Below are 18,801 nucleotides of genomic sequence, written 5' to 3'. Positions count from 1 at the left end.
TGTTGCACCATCTTGAGGTTGTTGGTCAATCAAAGGTGTTTCTCTTTTTCTGGAGCACCGTTTTTTGGCCACGTCTTGTCTTCTGGACTGTCATATCTATACTCACCGCAGGTTTACACAGAGGCATTCAAATAAGTGAATGTGTCACATCCAATTGTTTTGAGGTTGTCAAAACAGTAATTCAGTCACAGTGATGTACATTCATTGTGCAATTACCTGTTCCAGGCTCTGTGCTAACAACTTTATGTGTATTATCTCCTTTGATCCTTACAAGGACCCTCTTGAGACAGTTATCTTCTAGTTTGACAGATGAAGAACAGACTCAAAGAGGTTGAAGAGTCTGCTTATGATCACATACAAAGGAACCAGAGAAGTGGGGAGTTCAGATCCAGGTCTCTCAGAATTCAAAGCTTTTGCTCTTCGCTACAATTCTATTCTGCCTCTTTATGGTAAGCACACAAAAAACCAAAAAAGGGATTAAAGGAGGGCTCTTCCTGCAGCTTTATAATAACCAAAGAGAGGGCTCTTCCTGCAGCTTTATAATAACCAAAGAGAGAGGGCATAATAAGAGAAATGGGTTTGAAGTTCTGGTTTGGTTAGTATCTAGGATAGATACTCTGGTCATAAGATCTCATAACCCTCTACCCTCTGGGGGTTAGAGCTACATTGCTCTCGTAAGTTACAGAAGTATTGAAAATGTCAATTTAATGAGTCTCCTTGGCAGCTGGCATTGCTGTGCTCATAATACAAAGCAGCTGAAAAGGATACATGGAATGACACCCAAACATTTATTAACATATTGGGAATCAAAGTGCCATGGAAACACTAACTACAAATATTTATCAAAATATTGGGAATCAAAATGCCATGCAGACAGTGGCTACAATTATTCCCAATGAGAGCTGGCTTGAGAAAAGTTCAACAGTGACATAAGGGGAAAAAGAGCTCTATGATTTATTTTAAAACTATTTTTTAAATGCCCTGGTCTACTAACAGCTGTTTTTTCCTGCTGTGTTAGTTCCGTCCTTCAGCTCCTCACAACAAGAGTGGCTGCAAAAAGAAAACTGCTAACATGAAAACATGATCGGAATAATAGGCGACCCCCAGCAAGGAGCAGACCTTCCCCAAGTAGGAATGGAGCCTTGGCTTTGTGTTCTGAGCTTGGTCTCTCTCTCTTTTAGGTAACAATCCTTTGAAAATATGTGTGATGATGGATTTGAGAAAGGCTCCAGAAAATGAGAACTGTCCAGTGGATGGAACCACATTTAGCTAGCTTAATAAAACAAACAAAACTAAATCTTGCTCTGGCTGCTGCAACAGGGAAGTAGATAGAATCCAGAACTTAAGTTTTTTCTTGCTTTGAAACTGTATGCTTGACTCTAAGCAAATCCTCTCTCTACTGTTGGTAAGTTCCGTCAAATGGCCCACCCCGAGCTCCTGTAAATGGAGTTGCTCCTACCTCAGGGCCTTTGCACATGTTCCTTCTCTCTGGAAATGTTCACCCTCATTCCCACCCCATCATCCTGGCTGACTTCTGCTCATCCTTTATATCTCTGCTACCCTCCCACAACAGGCCTTAACAAGGCTACCCAAACTATTTTAGGTGTTGTAGGTTTTATGTTCTTTTACCCTGTACATTTTCTTTTAATTGCTTGTGGTAAGCAGAATAATGCCCCCCTCCAAAGACAGTCATGTCCTAATCCCCAGAATCTGTGAATACATTACCTTACATGGTAAAAAGGACTCTGAAGATATGATTAAGTTAATGACCTTAAGATGGTGATTATCTGGTGGGCCCAATAATCACAGGAGTCCTTATAAGTAAAATCAGTCTCTGTATTTTAAATACAGAGTGTATTGAGGCAGGAGATTCAGAGGCTGAGAGGGATTTGAAGATGCTACGCTGCTGGCCTTGAAAAAAGAGGAAGCAGCCAAGAGCCAAGGAACCCAGGTGATCCTAGAAGCTGGAAAAGGCCTCGTATCCTTAGGACCTAGCCCAGTACCTGGCATGTATAAGCACTGGATACATATTTGAAAATTGATTATGCTCCGTAGGAGCAAGCAGTAATGGCATCATGAGATCTCCCCCAGTCTTCGTGATAATAGACAATAACTCTGACCAGAAGACCCCTTCATTCATTCATTCATTTTCATTCCTTTACACATTTGCTTTTTTTTTTTTTTTTTAATTTATTTTTGGCTGTGTTTGGTCTTCGTTGCTGCAAGCGGGTTTTCTCTAGTTGTGGCGAGAGGGGGCTACTCTTCATTGTAGGGCGCAGGCTTCTCATTGCGGTGGCTTTTCTTGCTGTGGAGCACGGGCTCTAGGCGCGCGGGCTTCAGTAGTTCTGGCACGCGGACTCAGTAGTTGTGGCGCACGGGCTTAGTTGCTCTGCGGGCATGTGGGTTCTTCCCGGACCAGGGCTCGAACCCGTGTCCCCTGCATTGACAGGCGGATTCTTGCACCACCAGGGAAGTCCCTGCTATTATTTTCAAGGTGCAATGCCAGACAATTGGGATAAGAGAGAAATCAAAACAGACCTGGTCTTTCCCTTAATGATGAGGCTAAGTGGTGCCACCTGCTACCCAGGAGCTTCCTTTTCTGTCACACGGTTGTGCCCAGGTATCCAAAGTGATTGATTGTGGGGCAGGGGGGAAACACAAATCTTTGGTGAAAAATCTTGTTTATATTTGCTATGTCATTTAAACATGGATTTGTAACTGGAAGATGTATATGAGAAGGCTGTTTGTAAGCTCATAGTTATAGGATGTAGTTTTAGTAAGCAGCAGGTCACTATATATAAATTCCATCATTCTCTCCCCAAGGAAAAGAAACAGGTACAAGTTAAAGATGATCAGACTGGTAGAGACCAGGCCCAGTGACAGGCTTGACCATGGCTCTCTCAGTCAGGTCAAGACTGTGTGTGACTATTTTCTTCTGATTCCATCAAGTAAAAGAATAAATATGAGATATAAACTAGAAAACTAATAGCATCATAGTATTAAAAAGTACAAATATTGCATAAACAAAAAATAGGGGGGAAACATACACGTGTCATCACACTTATACATGCTGAAAACCTCTCTTGTAATCTTGCTTAATACAGAGGCCTCACTCATGTAAAACAAACTCTAAGAAAATCTAAGAAAAGAACGTGGGCTGCATGGTTTTGGAAACTAGATTGCCTTTTGCTGAAGGTTTAAGGTTGCCACATTAAAACATATAACATATAGTATTCACATACAATATAGTATGTCACATTTTACATTATGATATGTCATATATCATAGCATATAAGGAAAATATCATAAAGAGCCCCATTTAGTGAGATTATATTTATAAAAGAGGCCTTACATACTCTGGATAATGTTTTTTTTTTTTAAGATTTTAATGTAAATGTGTATTTTATTAAAATGAAGGAAGATTCCATAATCATTAGATTTTTAATGAGCTTTTTTTTCCTCGAGACATGACCTGTTTTGTGATTCTCTCTCTTATATTTCTACTTTTAGCATTCAATTCCCAAACCTGGGTTGAAAAAACCTCAGCATTACATATACGGGGAGGGACAGTAGAAGTGAGGAGCAGTGACAAGGTCAAGGTCCTGAAGTGCGATGCTAGGGAACCCTGTCCCCAGGCTCTGCAGCCCAGGGAGCTCAACACCCTGGAAAGCTGGCCAGAGTTCAGCATGCGCTCTACTGCCATCCGCTGTCACCGCTGCTTCAGTCAAACAGGGCAGAGACGTTGAGTCTTAACATCTTTGAGATACCTGGAAAATAGTCCAGTCTAATAAGACAAATCCTCTCGCTTTGTATAACATAGTACCAGTCATTTGTTCCACTTCCTTACCAACAGCTGGTATTTTAAGATATTAGCCATTTTGATGGTTGGGTAGTCGGTGGTATCTCTTGATTTTATTTTGCATTCTCACGATGACTAAGGTTGAGCACTTTTCACATGTGCTGGTTGGTCATTTGCGAGCCCGGTTTTGGGAGATGCATACTTCAGTTTTTTGCCCATTTTTCCATTGGATTGTCTGTCTTTTCCTTATTGATTTGATGAGTTCTTTATTCTGGATGGAATGTTTTGTCAGATATATGTTTATAAATTGTTTTCCTCATATTGAAGTTTGTTTTTTCATTCTTATAATGCTATTTTTTGATGAACAGAGTTCCTAATTGCAATGTAAATGGAAAATTTACATTTACTGTAAATATGCATACTTGTAAATTTAATGTAAATAGTGAAGTCCAACTTACCAATGGTCGGTCTTTTCTGGGTCTTAAGACATCTTGGCCTACACCAATGTTATGAACATATTTTCCAATGTTATCTTCTAGAAGCTTTATCATTTAAACGTTCACATTTAGATCTACCATCTGCCTGAAATTGATTTTTGTGTGTAACATTAGGGTAAAGATTCATTTTTTCCCTTGTGATATTCAATTGAACATTGAGAAACCACCCTTTCCTCACTGCACTGCATGTCACCCTTGTCATAAATCAAGTGACTGTATACCTGTGGCTGTTTCTAGTCTCCCTCCCAATGGTCATTTGTTTATCCTTGGGCCACAGCCGTGTATTTCTTTTGTAATAATAACTATAATAGAAGGAAAGTTACTTATTAAATCCTACAGACTGCTTTGATTGGGCAGTTTGTCTACTGTTCTAGCACTCCCAGCGATGTGACAGTGTCTTAATACAAGCTCCCAGGGGACTAATCTGGGTCTTTCTTTCATAATTAAATATTCATGGGACTTACTACCACTACTACTACTACTACTATTACATAGCTAACATCTACATAGCATTTACTATGTGCCAGGCACTCTTCTAAGCACCGTACACACGTTAACTCATTTAGCCTTCCCAATAACTCTATGAAATAGGTACTATTATCCCCTTTTACAGATGAGCAAGATACCCCAAACCACCCAGCTACTACGTGGTGGTGCCAGGACTTGAATACAGGCAGTGCGGCTCCAGAGTTTGTGTTCTCAGCCACTAGCCTTTACTGCCTTACTGCCTCTCTTATAGGCAATGTATTTTCTTGTGAACCATGACATGCAGCCAGGCAGTCTCCTAGCCCATGGACCATCAATTATACCAGAGCCATCTGACTGTGGAAGGTCCCCTCTTGCACCTCTGTCCATTCACTTACTCTTCGGGGCACTGAGTATTCATTTGTAGGTAGGCTGGGAAACTTAGCTTGGTTAAACTCTGCATACACTGTGGCTTGATGTAAAAGCCTTTAATGATATGGCTCCTGTTTTCCTTTCCAACCATCTCCCTCCAAAACCCCCAAATGTACTGTTGTGTGTTCCTTTACGGGATAGTCAGTCAGCTTCGGCCACAAGAAGAGACACAGTAGAGGCTCAGGAAAACAAAGTTTATTATACTCACAGGTCAGAAACAGGAGGCACCCATGCCATGCAGAGCCACATGGGGAAGCACCAGTGTTGGTCAGGAGGCAAAGGGACAGGAGCGAGGGAAGAGCCTAGGCCATGGCCTTTATTAGTTTCTGCATTTCTGCAGGAAAGGCAAGGCAGGGCAGGGTAACAACTTAGGACTGGTTACTTTGAATAATTACAGCAGGCTCTAAGCTATAGGAGTGGTCCCTGGTTGCCTGGTACCTGGTCCTGGGATGACTAAGGCAGAGGAATATTGCTTCCAGTGGGGGTAAGGGCCAGATGGTGCAGGTATGGCTCTGGATTGGTGAGTTTGCATATCAGAGGCCTGCTTCTGTGTGGGTCCTTTGCTACCTCTAAGAATTGGCTAGTCCCAGCAGGGCAGTCTCTCCCCAGTCTGAAAAAAATGTTAAGATGTTAAAACATCATAATATACAGAATATTAAAAATATATATATAAACAATATATGTATTCCGTATTCAAACAATCTGTAGTAGCCAATGGCCATGTGCTTCACCTCAGAGCATATATTGTTCCTTGCTTTGATTGCACTTGTCTTATCTTTAAATCTTAGATCAAATACCACTCTGTCAGGTCAAAGCCCTGATGACCAGAGATGCGGTTACGAGCTTTCCTCACATCACACCCTAGTGGCTGCAGCACTTTTCAGATTGCTGTAATTATGGTTACTATACCTGTTTCCTCTACTAATTGTCTTACCCTTCTGAGGGGCCAGGGAGTGGGAATGGGTAGAAATGTTGCTTGAATGAATGTATAAATGAATAAGCAAATGAAATAAACCCTCCCTTCCAGAGACAACATTCCACTCTCTACTCTTTTCTAATCTGTACCACAAACCACACCTACAAAATGGGGTAACAGCTCCTTCTTGCCTCCTTTCACTAAAGGTCTGACATCTACCAAGGCCTCTTCCTTGTTGAGGCTGGGGTGACTGAGGCAGAAGTAAGGTCCAGGATTTTCATTACTTAGTTACTGAAATCAGTAATCGCAGTTTTGATATCATAGAATTAATTTATTAGCAAGATAGAATATACATTTGAAGGCACATATTTCAAACTAAAATATTTTAAAATTCCAGTGTTCATAGTTTACCATTATAAGCCTATCTTAATGAATTAATCCTTACAAGTGGTAAGCAAAGGATATTATTTCCATTATAAAGATGTGGAGTGAAGCTCAAAGATGCCAAACAACTTGGTGTAAAGTCACAAAGCTAGTAAGTGACAAAGGGCAAAATTCTAATTCAAATCCACGGCTTCTGTTACTAAATTTGGAGCATTTTCCCATTAAGCCACACTGCTCTTCAACTTACATTTATTTCCTCTCAGCTTTTATTGTCAATGTTTACCAACAACAAAAAGGTACATGTTTCATGCTTGCAAGCACTGTGTTAATGGTCATTTTGAATGCTTCTCAATCTAGGTAAATAGCAGAGCCTTCTCAAAAGGCAGTTTGCTAGGGCAGCAGTATGAAAGAAGTAAGCGAGTATAAACATCTCAAATAGAGAGACTGATCTGCAGAATTATTTCAAGGGCCTATGCATTTCTAAGGAGTATAGGGCTTCCCTGGTGGCACAGTGGTTGAGAATCTGCCTGCTAATGCAGGGGACACGGGTTCGAGACCTGGTCTGGGAAGATCCCACATGCCGCGGAGCAACTGGGCCTGTGAGCCATAACTACTGAGCCTGAGCGTCTGGAGCCTGTGCTCTGCAACAAGACAGGCCGCGATAGTGAGAGGCCCGCACACCACGATGAAGAGTGGCCCCCACTTGCCGCAACTAGAGAAAGCCCTCGCCCAGAAACGAAGACCCAACACAGCCGAAAATAAATAAATAAATTTATTTAAAAAAATAAATAAATAAGGAGGATAGAAAGCACAAAGCAGCTTGTAAAGGACCTCTAGGTGAACCTAGGGTTATTATGAAATGACCAAGAGATTTATCAAATGTTTCTATGTAATCAGTAAAATTAAGGATATAATATACAAAGTACAGTGGGTTGGTTTTACAGAAATAGACAAAAGATTATGGGTCTAGTAGAAAATTAAGCACATGATCACAAAGTTTAAACCGTGGAAATATGAACACAAGAGTCAACAGTATATGAAAACCTGTATTCCCTTTTATGTATCTAACCAAAATAAAAATAATATTGTACAAAACTACTTTAAAATGATTTTTTAAATGTCTTTTCTCTGTCTTAATTTATCAGCAGGTGAGCCAACGGATCATATTTTTTGAAATTTCCACTTAGATACATTCACACGAATATTAACTTCTTTTATGTAGAATGAGAGTCGTATTTCTTTCATCAGCTTCTGAGTAGGTGGCTTTAAAAATCCATGCTGGTACATTTACTTATCTCTGAGGCTTTTAGAAAGGCATTTCTGTACTGTGACCCTTAAGAAACCAGAGTTTCAAATCCTCAACTTATTAGCCTCCCCTCTTCTCAGTCATCCTCAAGATTCAGAGAATGTAAAGGATTCAGCTTCAGCAATGGCTGGGGACACCCGCCCCAATACTGTTGTATTCCTAAATGCTATTTCATAAAATACATATTAATAAAACAGGAAAGAGAAACACCAAATGTTTTATTCTATATTTTCAATTCAGTAATATAAACAATATTTACATAGCATTACATTTAAGTATTTACACATTAACATAGAAGGCAGTAAGAAATGTTGCTTTGGGGGTTAATGACCACTATACTTGAAATAAGGTGACTTTCAAGTTCATGGTACACAATGAAAAGGATTATTAAAGAGCATATTGAAGAAAAATAATATCATGGAAAACTATTAGCTACATGGCTCAGGATTTACATTAATTATATTTTGGCTCCTCATATTTTTTTCCTTATTTAAAAAAAAAATACTAGCCTACTAACTTATGAAGCCTAAGTTTACTTTCAATAAATCACCTTGTTAACATAACTTACAGTTTGTTATTTACAATCTTTAAACATAATTGAAGAGCAAAGCTTTGGGAGTGCTCTTAAAATGTTAAGTAATGAATAAATGTATAGAAAGCTATACTGAGGAAAATGTCACATATTACAGCTCAATAATGTAAATGATATTAGAGATATAAACATACTTCATGGAAAGAGTATATTGACCTAATAATACAGGTATACAAAGGAATGACTATGTACCATTTCACGAGGTGCCTATTATTCCAATAGTGAATCAGTCCACTGCCAAACAGGGTGAACAATTAAAATGAGGCAAATTGATTCAGCCCATATACAATTTCAAATTTCTAAGTAAACTTGAAAATATTTTCAACATTTATTTAACCAGAAAATATGTAAAACAAAATACTGAATTGAAAACTAGGCTTGAAATTGGAATCAAAATTCTTTTTCAGTGTGAGAAAATATAGGCAAATCTAGTTCATAAAATAATCTACAGAGACAAATGATGGGGACTGTTTTGAATATCATTAAAAAAATGTTATGCTGAAAGCAATATTTAGATTTTTTTTGTCCCATTGTCAGAGCTATCTAGTCTATAAGCTGGTGAATTAAATACCATGCATAATAGGAAAATAATATTTTCCACTGTATCACACTACATGTTCACAAAGCAAGTTATGTATCTACAAGTTATAAAAATAAATCTTTCTGTAGATTAAAAAATAAAAATAGAATAATTTGTATTACAGTTTTAAAAAATATGGCAAACTAACCTGATAATCATGACTTTGTTTTTGCCATGATTATAATTGTCTTTATCTATTCAATAAATTAAATCAGAAATCTTTGATCCACCAGTGTTTTGGATGCCAAATTCTTCTGTCCTACTGTATTACGAATAAATCTAAAAATCTGAAAAAAAAGTAAAACAATTCAGAAGGAAAAAAATATATATAAAGGAAATTAATTGTGCACATCAATTAAAATATCTAAATTAAACTAGCTAATTCTCTCAACTATTTATTTTCATGTATCAGACATCTGAATTCCATGGCAATACACAAAATTATTTCAAGACTATTATCATCTTTCATAATACTGAAGCAGTGTGCGTCCCTATTCAGAATATATTTTTATAAATTAATAATACAAATCCCCTTAGGTTCACAGGAATATACTTTTAAATATTTGGCAAGACAAGTTTCCTCTAGCTCTAAAAGCTATGGAAACGTCAAAAGAACTGTTAGGAACAGAATTTGTTCTAATTCTAGATCGCTATCAAAAACTAATATATCTTATTAACTCATATACTTCTTTGACATAGTGGGGAATATCTGGGTGTTATGAATACTAACATTTCTAGAACAAATTTGGTTTTTCTTGACGTCTCCATTTCAGGCTCCACACCCATCCACGCAATTGTTTTCTAATCCAAGCAGATAGGGGATGTGTGAGAGTTACAAGTTAAAGTGGCTGAGCCTCGAGCTACATCTCAGAGCTTGCCTTTTTGTTACAGTAACATGTGGTGCACAGGGTGAATGGGACTCTAATTACTGCTCACTGCTGGCATGTAGGAGAGATGGGTAATTTAAATGTCTTCCTATTAGGTTCCTTTCACATTTGCTCAAGCAACTTATGCCTTCCCCGAGACCTCAGTACTTCATTGAACCTGAAGGAAAGTGTAGAATGAACCTCGTTGAAATGTTTTTCCTTTTTTTGGCAGGGAGAATCATATTCTAAATCTTTATAAATTCCTAGTGAGAGTATACATTGTTACTCTCTGCTATAAAAATAAATATCTACTTCTAACATACTTCTTTTAAATGAAACCCAGAAAAAATTCTTAAATTTACCTCTTGCTGTAGGTACGTAAGGAAGGATGCTAAAATAAAATTTTGGCAAGCCAAATCCACAACACAGAAGAACATCAGATCATAAATAAGAAGAGTGGCTTCATTTCCATAATACAGAACACTGCTGAAAGAATAACTTTCATCTATCAAAAAAAGCAATTTGTAAGACATAAATTAGAAATTTAAAAATAGAATAAACCTGTGATAAATTTCTGGTGATAAAACTTGGATATTTAAAAACAACTAGTTACTATAATACTTCATGGCTATTGTATGTCAAGTATACCTGAATTTAAAAAAAGAAAAAAATACTTCATGGTTTACAAAAAATAATGGGTATTAAAATTTGCTAATCTAAAAGGTTAATCAAAGAACTCTGCTCATAAAAAGTAGTTTTATCATTTGCACCAAGGGTTGTAATTGCTAGTAGTTTAAGTACACAGTCAATATCTTTCAATGATCAGGTAATGAATATCCCTTCGCTATTTGTTTATATAACTAAAGGCTAAAGAATCTTAGAAAGATTCTCTGAGATAGATTAAGTTTAAAAAGCAAAACACACTTTTCTGTACAGCAGAGAATTAACACAGCATTGTATATCAACTATACTTCAATTAAAATAAATAAATGAAAAGCAAAACAAAACCAGCAAGGACTAGAATAGTGTGCTATAATTTATGTCTCAAGTAGTCCCCTAAGGTTCTTCTCTGAGACCTTTTCTCTTCTCACTCCCCAAGTAGGGGTTCATCCTTTTTGGGATGTGAACACCCTTTTAAGATTCTAATGAAAGCTACAGACCCTTTCACGAGAGGAAGTGGGGGAAGTACACATATACAAATCTTGCACACAATTTCAGGGAGGTACAGAGAATCACTTCAGTGATTCAGCCGCCCATGGATACCCAGTTAGGACCTCTTGTTTTATACAAGAGGACATCTGGCTTGCTGTTAACATTCTTTTTTGATCAGGGAGTTAGTTATAGGAATATATTCAGTTTGTGAAAATTCACTGGCCATTAAGCTATATCCTTACAAGATATGCACTTCTGTACATATAGTCGTATATGTATTTTTAAAAAATAAACAAGCCAGCAATATACACTCTTCGTGGGTGACCTTTCACTGCCATCGCTCCAGCAATGATCTCATTTGATGAGACTCCCCAGCTTACTGTGTGCCTTTACTTTCTCCTAAGATCCAGTCCCCCAGTTCCTTACATTTAATGGCTTACTGGACATCTCTTCCTAGATGTCCCAAAGGTACCTCAAGACACAACATATTCAAAACCAAATTCATCCTCTTTCCTTCAAAACCTGGTCCTCCATCTACACTTCCTGTCTCAGAGAAGGGTGGCACCACCACCAACCACCTAGTCACACAAGCTGGAAATCCGGATGATTTTTGACTACTCTTTCTCTCCTACGCTCTTTTCCTTAACATCTCTGGCAATCTTTTCTTCTTCTTTATCCTCATCACTACTGCCTTAGCTCATATTCTCCTAATTTCCCAATAGAGATGAAGAAATTGTTGATGATGATTGTATTATTATTATTATTAGAAACGGTAACATCATTTTTCTGAGTGCCTACCCATACCAGGTTCTTTACACAATGATTACACATGTGTAAATGCAACAACCTTTAGAAGGTTATACTTAATTTTATAGAGAGGGCATTAAAGTTCAGAAAGGGTAAACAACTTTCTCAAGTGCACAAAACTAGTAGTCAGATTTTGAACCCAAGACCAGAAAACTTTATTGTGAAAGCTATATTCTTAATCACTAAATTATAATGACTAAGCTATATTCTTTAATATGAAAGCTATGTTCTTAATGACTAAGTTATATTGTTATAGTCTTATATCTGTTTAACTCAACCTATTCACTACTGCCAGAATAATTCTTCCAATTTATAAATCAGATATGCTGAAGGCTTTCTGATGACATCCATGTTCATTAGCAGTGGTTTCCAAATTGTTCTGATCATGTATCCTTATCAGAATAAAATGCTGAGCATGCATCCCATAATAGGCGTAGTTTATTAATTACTACTACATATAATTTTTCCAAAATATAAATTAAGAATGATGGAATTGCAAATATACAAATAGACTTTTTAATATTTTCTTCTCACACCTCCATGGATCAACCTGCACACACCTTGTAGGACAAAAATTTTTTTAAAAATGTTTTTGGAAACAAGTGCTCTATAGGATAAAGTAAAACTCCTTAGGGTGTCAGACAAGGCCTTTGGGATTCAGTCTCTGTCCTCTTTATTGTTCATGCACTCTCTCTCACTGACCCACTTCATTCGAGGCTTCAATCATAAAGTTCCTTAAGTGTATAATGCCCTTTCCCCCTTCTGCACAAACGTCTTCACCTCTCTTACCTGGACCCTCCTGTTTGACAACACCACCTTATTTTTTAAGACCCAGTTCAAACTTCACCATGTTGCCTCTCTGGTTTCACCCTGTATCTAGTTAGATTTTCTACTTTCCTTTCTGCACCCAGTGCAACCTGTATCTGCACAGACTTCTATCCCAGCATCACTCCACTCACCCAATCACATGCCTACTTTCCACAGTCTACTAAACAAGATGCCCAAGGGAGGGACCATTAGTCTGTGTATCCCAGGACTGACAATATGTGACACTCAATAACACAAGGGTAAGTGATATCTAGGCCAGGACACTGGTTATACCATTTCCATTCTTCCCAAGCCACACAAGAGGTTATCAGTCACATTGACAGTGACATATATACTTCCTTTTTAATGATAAAAAAACATGTTTAGTCACTATTCCTGTCACACAGATACATGCAATTCTTAAGAAGTTGGATAAAATGAAAAATTAAATGTTAAAGATAAATCATGAACATTATTCTTAAGTGTTTCGTAAGTGGGCCACTGAATGAACAGTCCAATAAAATCTGAACTTTATGTATTTGTTTTACTATCTCTTCCATGTCTACCACTGATTCTGTTTTGTTTTGTTTTGGCCGTGCCGTGTGGCATGTGGGATCTTAGTTCCTTGAACCAGGGATTGAACCCATGCCCCCTGCATTGGGAGTGTGGAGCCTTAACCACTGGACCACCAGGGAAGTCTTGTTTGATTTTGAAATTCAGCTTTTTTTTACTTTCTTGTAGAATAATTATCTTTTATATATTTGTTTCTTGCTATTGATACATGACATAATAAAATGGGACACAGAAAACTACTATAATTCCTTGAAGTTAACTAAGTTCATTATGTTTCCTATATAAAAGTATAAAATCAAAAGACAGGAATTACAAGCATGTTTTTTCAAACTTGGAAAATAATAATCAAGTTCAGCAAAGGCATTTGAAGGGTACCATTGTAAAAGATGCTTTTTTCCATTGGTTCCATGAATTCCATTCCAAGAATTCTTTCAAGAAGCAATTTATCTTTTATAAAGTAGTCCATTTCCTTATGAACCTAATATAAAAAACGAGAGTCATTTCAAAAACAGCAGTGAAATGAATGCTTCCCAATTTTTGTAAAATCAGAAGGAGAGAAAAAGAAAAATGAATAGGACACAAAGAAAATCTGTTCTTTAAAGACAATTTACTACGCTGGACTTTATAACAAAATACTCTTTAAGAATGTTTTAAATTTTAAATGCTATTAGTAGTACTTAGGACTAGATATACTGAAAATCAATTTATAACAAGCTTTTTAGGAATACAATCATAGCATATTTCTACAATAAATAATTGATAATATTTGTTAAGTAACAAAATTCCAGTACAGACATATTTTAAGGTAATCATCATGCTAATAGACAGGTAAAAATCTTTTCCTTTTATATAACTTAACTCCATTCCTAAGCCACAGTATTAGTTTTTACAGCAAAAACAAACAAACAAACAAAAAACCCCACAAGGCATAAGTCCATTGACTTGGTTGACTGAAGAAATAATTGACACTCCTCGTTAACTTTTTTAAAATTGCATTTTGATTCTAGCTTAAAAATAAATGATGATACATACATGATCGATGAAAGAGCCAAGAAATTTATTCATAGTATGATATGCTTTTATACTCTGCTCAAAAGTACTTCCTGATGAACTCAATAGTCTAGCAGGGCCATTTTTCTAACGTGAAAAAGAGACAAGGATAAATGCAACATGCCTTACATCCTTGGTATCTAAATAACATGAAATACTGACAAAATATATGTGAATTGTACTTTATACAAACCCTTGTTAGTGTCTCATGGATTCTGTCATAATGTTGTCTCATTTGGCTAGAAATAGCAATTTGAAAAGTTTGACCATCTGTATTGGGTATCAAACCTCTTTGGCTACACAAATTTTCCTGAAAAGTTAAAAAATTTAAATTAAGATCAAGATTATGAAAATTTTGCCTATCTTAAAAAGAAAATACAATATTTAACATTACAAGATTTGGAAGCCAACTGAAATTGTACTGAACTATTATATTTGAGACAATGAGAGTCCAACAGTATTCAAGGTTCCCACTCCCCTCTAGGTTTTACTAATTTCTATTTCGTCATACTTCCTTGCAGGTGCTGTATCATCTCCTTTACTCTGCCTACTTAAAAAAAACCTCATACTAAGTTCACTGTATATTGATATTCTTAGTTTTTTTTTTTTTTTAAAGGGCTTCAAATGCTTGGCTTTTTATTTATTTATTTATTTATTTATTTATTTATTTATTTATGGCCGTGTTGGGTCCTCATTTCTGCGTGAGGCCTTCCTCCAGCTGTGGCAAGTGGGGGCCACTCTTCATCGTGGTGCACGGGCCCCTCACTATCGCGGCCTCTCTCGTTGCAGAGCACAGGCTCCAGACGTGCAGTAGTTGTGGCTCACGGGCCCAGCCGCTCCGAGGCATGTGGGATCCTCCCAGACCAGGGCTCGAACCCGTGTCCCCTGCATTAGCAGGCAGACTCTCAACCATTGCGCCACCAGGGAAGCCCATTCTTAGCTTTTTTATAATTAATTTATTGCTCTTTAATAAATGACAAAAAGTCTAGTCCTAGAATTAGCTACTTTTATAAATGGTCTTTTTTGTTTTCTAAACACTTTAATATGCTTCCTTAATTAATTCCAATAAAAAAGGTAGTGATACATGACCCAATGGTTAATGTTATAGACCAGATATCTATTTCATCTCTTTTTTTAATTATTATTATTATTTTTACATCTTTATTGGAGTATAATTGCTTTACAATGGTGTGTTAGTTTCTGCTTTATAACAAAGTGAATCAGTTATACTCAAGTCTCTTTGACACGACTTGAATCCTGAGAACCATATGCCTGTCAGTTTGCCCTACCCCTGACCTAGCCAATTCTCATAGATGCTTTAGGGTTCAGCATAAGTATTCTTGCCTCCATTCTCAATTTTATTTGCCTACTCTGGAGCTTAACATTCTCCTCCTTTATCTAAACCTAAGCTGGAAACATAATATAACACTTGGTTTTCTACTGACTTAAAGGCAGTCTATGCGTAGTGAATTTCTCTATTAAAAAAAAAAATTTTTTTTTCCTGATTAAAAAAGCACATGCTGCTACAGATAATTTATAAAATATGGAGAAATACAAAAAAAGAAAAAAAATCACCTATAATCTGAACACCAAGAGATACAGGTATTTTAAGGTATTTCATTTCCTGTTGTTGTCTAGGCATATACATATAGATGGCATAAAACTGGGATCGTACTGATTTCTTTTTCACTTAACATTATATCCTCAGCAACTCCCCATGTCATTAAATGTTCTATAAAACATGATTTTTAATGTTTACCTAGGGTTTCACTGTATAGGTAAACCAATTTACTTAATATTCTCCCATTTTTACGTATTTTTTGCCCTTATAAATTAAGCCCTGTGATGAAGATCCTGAACCTAAGTAGTTTTTCACATTGCTAATTATTTCCTTGAGTTAGATTAATAGAATCAGTAAGTCAAAGATAATGAACTCTTTATTTTTTTTATTTTTGGCTGCATCAGGTCTTAGTTGCAGCACGCTGGCTCTTCCTTGTGGTGCGTGGGCTTCTCTCCAATTGTGGCATGCAGGTTTTTCCTCTCTCTCGCTGTGGTGTGTGGGCTCCAGAGCACATGGGCTCTGTAGTTTGCGGCATGCGGCCTCTAGTTGAGGCACGTGAGCTCAGTAGTTGTGGCACGTGGGCCCAGCTGTCCCGTGGCATGTGGGACCCTAGTTCCCCGACCAGGGATTGAACCCGCGTCCCCTGCACTGTAAGGTGGATTCTGTACCACTGGACCACCAGGGAAGTCCCAAAGATAATGAATTCTTAAAAAACTCTTGCCAAATGCTTTCCAGCGTTTGTAAAAACGTATTCTGAGACGAGTGCCCATTTCACCCTGTCCTTGATTCTACTAACTATTAGCTTTTTTTAAAAAAGTTTGGTAATTTGAAGAAAGTAAAAATGTTGTTTTTACATTCATTTCTTTTATGATTTATGAGGTGAATATTTTTTAGACGTTTATTAGTCTCTTCTGTTTATTTACATATTAAAAAAATCTTTTTGTCCTTTTTCCATGGGAGTTTTTTGTTTTGTTCTGTTTTGTTTTTGTTTTCTGGCCATGCTCTGTGGCATGCAGGATCTCAGTTCCCCAACCAGGGATTGAACCTGTGTCCCCTGCAGTGGAATTGTGGAGTCTTAACCACTGGACCACCAGGGAAGTCCCTCCACTGAGGTTTTAACTTAATTTGCTTACTGATTTATATGACTTTCAATAGCTATCAATATGTTTGTCATATTTACTATGAGAATTTTACCCCATGTCTTTTATTAATATAATTGTTGTCTACACAAATGTTCTACATTAATAAAGTAAAATCAACAAATGTTACTTTTTTGATGCTTTCTGTATTTTATGCTTAGATTGTCATCTCCCAATCTGAAATATTCTTTTCTAGGTTTTCATAGTTTCATTTTTAAATTTAACCTTTCAGTCCAGGTATAATTTCTAATAGTTAACCAACTGATTCAGTTCAATGTATTAAACAAATTGTTCTTCTCTGAGATGTTGTTATAATCTATTAAGTTCTTGCAAGTCACAGGTATAGTCCCTTAATCAATAAATCCTCTTGGTTTTTCCTCTTAAGTACATATTTTTCTTTTTAAATTTTCTTATGGAAGTTCTCTAATATACATAGTAGAAAGAACAGTAAACCATCCATCACCCAACTTCAACAATTACCAACATTTTACCAATTTTCATCTATCCTCCCAACTTTTTTCTTTTAAAGCAAACCCCAGATACCATGTTATTTCATCTGCAAATACTTCTGTATGTATCTCTAACCAATAAGACCTTGAAAAAAAATGCCATTTTCACACCTAATAAAATTAATCTTTCCTTAATATAATTTAGTCTTTAGTCTATTAAATCTCCAAGATTTTTCCCAAAGATTTTTTTATAGTTGGTTTGTTTGAATCAGGATCCAATCAAAGTCTACATATTGTATTTGATTATTTTTTTTTCTTAAATTTCTCCTATATCTAACAGTCTTCTTCCACCACCACCACCACTTCTCCTTTTCTCTTCATGCCTTTGATTTATTGGAGACACTGGGTCGTTTGTCCTGTGAGACATCCTAACATTTTGCATCTGGCTAATTGCTTCCTGTGGTATTATTTTGTCTCTATCCCCTCTATTTCCTGTAAACTGGTGGTTAGATCTAGAGGCTTGATTACATTCAGGTTCAATTTTCTTAGGCAAGAATATTTCATGGGTGATATTATGTACTTCCCTACTGCATCATAACAGGAAGTGCATAATGTCAGTTTTCCTAACTTTTACTTGTAGTAAGGTTGAGCCAGTGTGTTCAGATTATATCAACCTGATTCCTCATTATAAAGTTCCCTGTCATCCTTCACTTAATTTTTAGCATCCATTGGTGACTGTAGCCTATAGGCATTAATCCATTAGTCATTACAAAACGGTGATTTTCTAACTTAGAATTCCTTTTACTTTCTTCCAACAGAAAGATCTTTCCCTCATGAATTATTTGGTTACTTTGAAATACAGTTCATAAAAGAACTGTAGGATGGAATTTGATTCATTCTCTTTCAGTGTTCAGGATAATGAGCTGGTATACTAGCAACTTTCAAAAGTAATCAATGAGGATTTTTTAAAAAGATTACTACAAATCCCAGATTAAGAGAAACCATCTCTCAACTTAAAAAACAAAAAGATATAAAATACATTCATACCGCTTCTCTTTTAAGATTCATATTCATTTCTTCCATATTAGTATCAGCATGCCCATGTACTGATCTACCATGAATGTAATAACCAAAACATCTGTGGGATAACAGAAACACTGATATCTATCAAAAGAGAAGAAGAAGCAGTTAGCAACTCAACTGCAAAACAATAAAAATTAAGTTCTTCTTAAAATTGCTTTCTTTCTCTCAAAATAATGAGGGTTGAATTCTTGGAAAACATATAAAGAGAATAATAAGATAATAAAGGATAATGAGGTTATTTTAAAAAGTAGATGCAAAAGAGACTGGAGACACTCCCAAGAAAGGAAGAAACAGGGTTGATATATGAAAACTTTTCAGGGACTTCAGGCTGAGTCAACTGTTT

The 18,801-nt window shown here is 36.5% G+C and overlaps 1 protein-coding gene across 3 annotated transcripts in view; it reads right to left on the bottom strand.

Moving 5' to 3' along the window:
* Positions 1–5,368: 5,368 nt before the first annotated feature.
* Positions 5,369–18,801, bottom strand: part of TMEM67 (transmembrane protein 67) — a 46,730-nt gene continuing 33,297 nt past the window's right edge. The window contains exons 23-29 of one of the 3 annotated variants that reach the window (XR_003438141.1): positions 18,423–18,539; positions 14,420–14,536; positions 14,209–14,313; positions 13,552–13,654; positions 10,200–10,342; positions 9,120–9,258; positions 5,369–5,803 (exon numbers count right to left, since the gene is read on the bottom strand). Coding sequence is in view for 1 of the 3 variants with exons in the window: in XM_027131399.1 (XP_026987200.1) it covers positions 9,178–9,258; positions 10,200–10,342; positions 13,552–13,654; positions 14,209–14,313; positions 14,420–14,536; positions 18,423–18,539 (666 nt within the window). In the remaining 2 variants the exon portion in view is untranslated. Of the gene's footprint in view, positions 5,804–7,248; positions 9,259–10,199; positions 10,343–13,551; positions 13,655–14,208; positions 14,314–14,419; positions 14,537–18,422; positions 18,540–18,801 lie in introns of those variants that run through there. The other 2 variants (XR_003438142.1, XM_027131399.1) reach the window with 2 other exon arrangements.

This window comes from Aethalodelphis obliquidens, unplaced genomic scaffold (genome assembly GCF_003676395.1).
Source record: "Aethalodelphis obliquidens isolate GAN/ISIS:26980383/991018 unplaced genomic scaffold, ASM367639v1 scaffold39, whole genome shotgun sequence".
Lineage (NCBI taxonomy): Eukaryota > Metazoa > Chordata > Mammalia > Artiodactyla > Delphinidae > Aethalodelphis > Aethalodelphis obliquidens.
The sequence above is the reverse complement of the archived record's forward strand: the minus strand, read 5'-3'. Positions and strand labels throughout refer to the sequence as shown.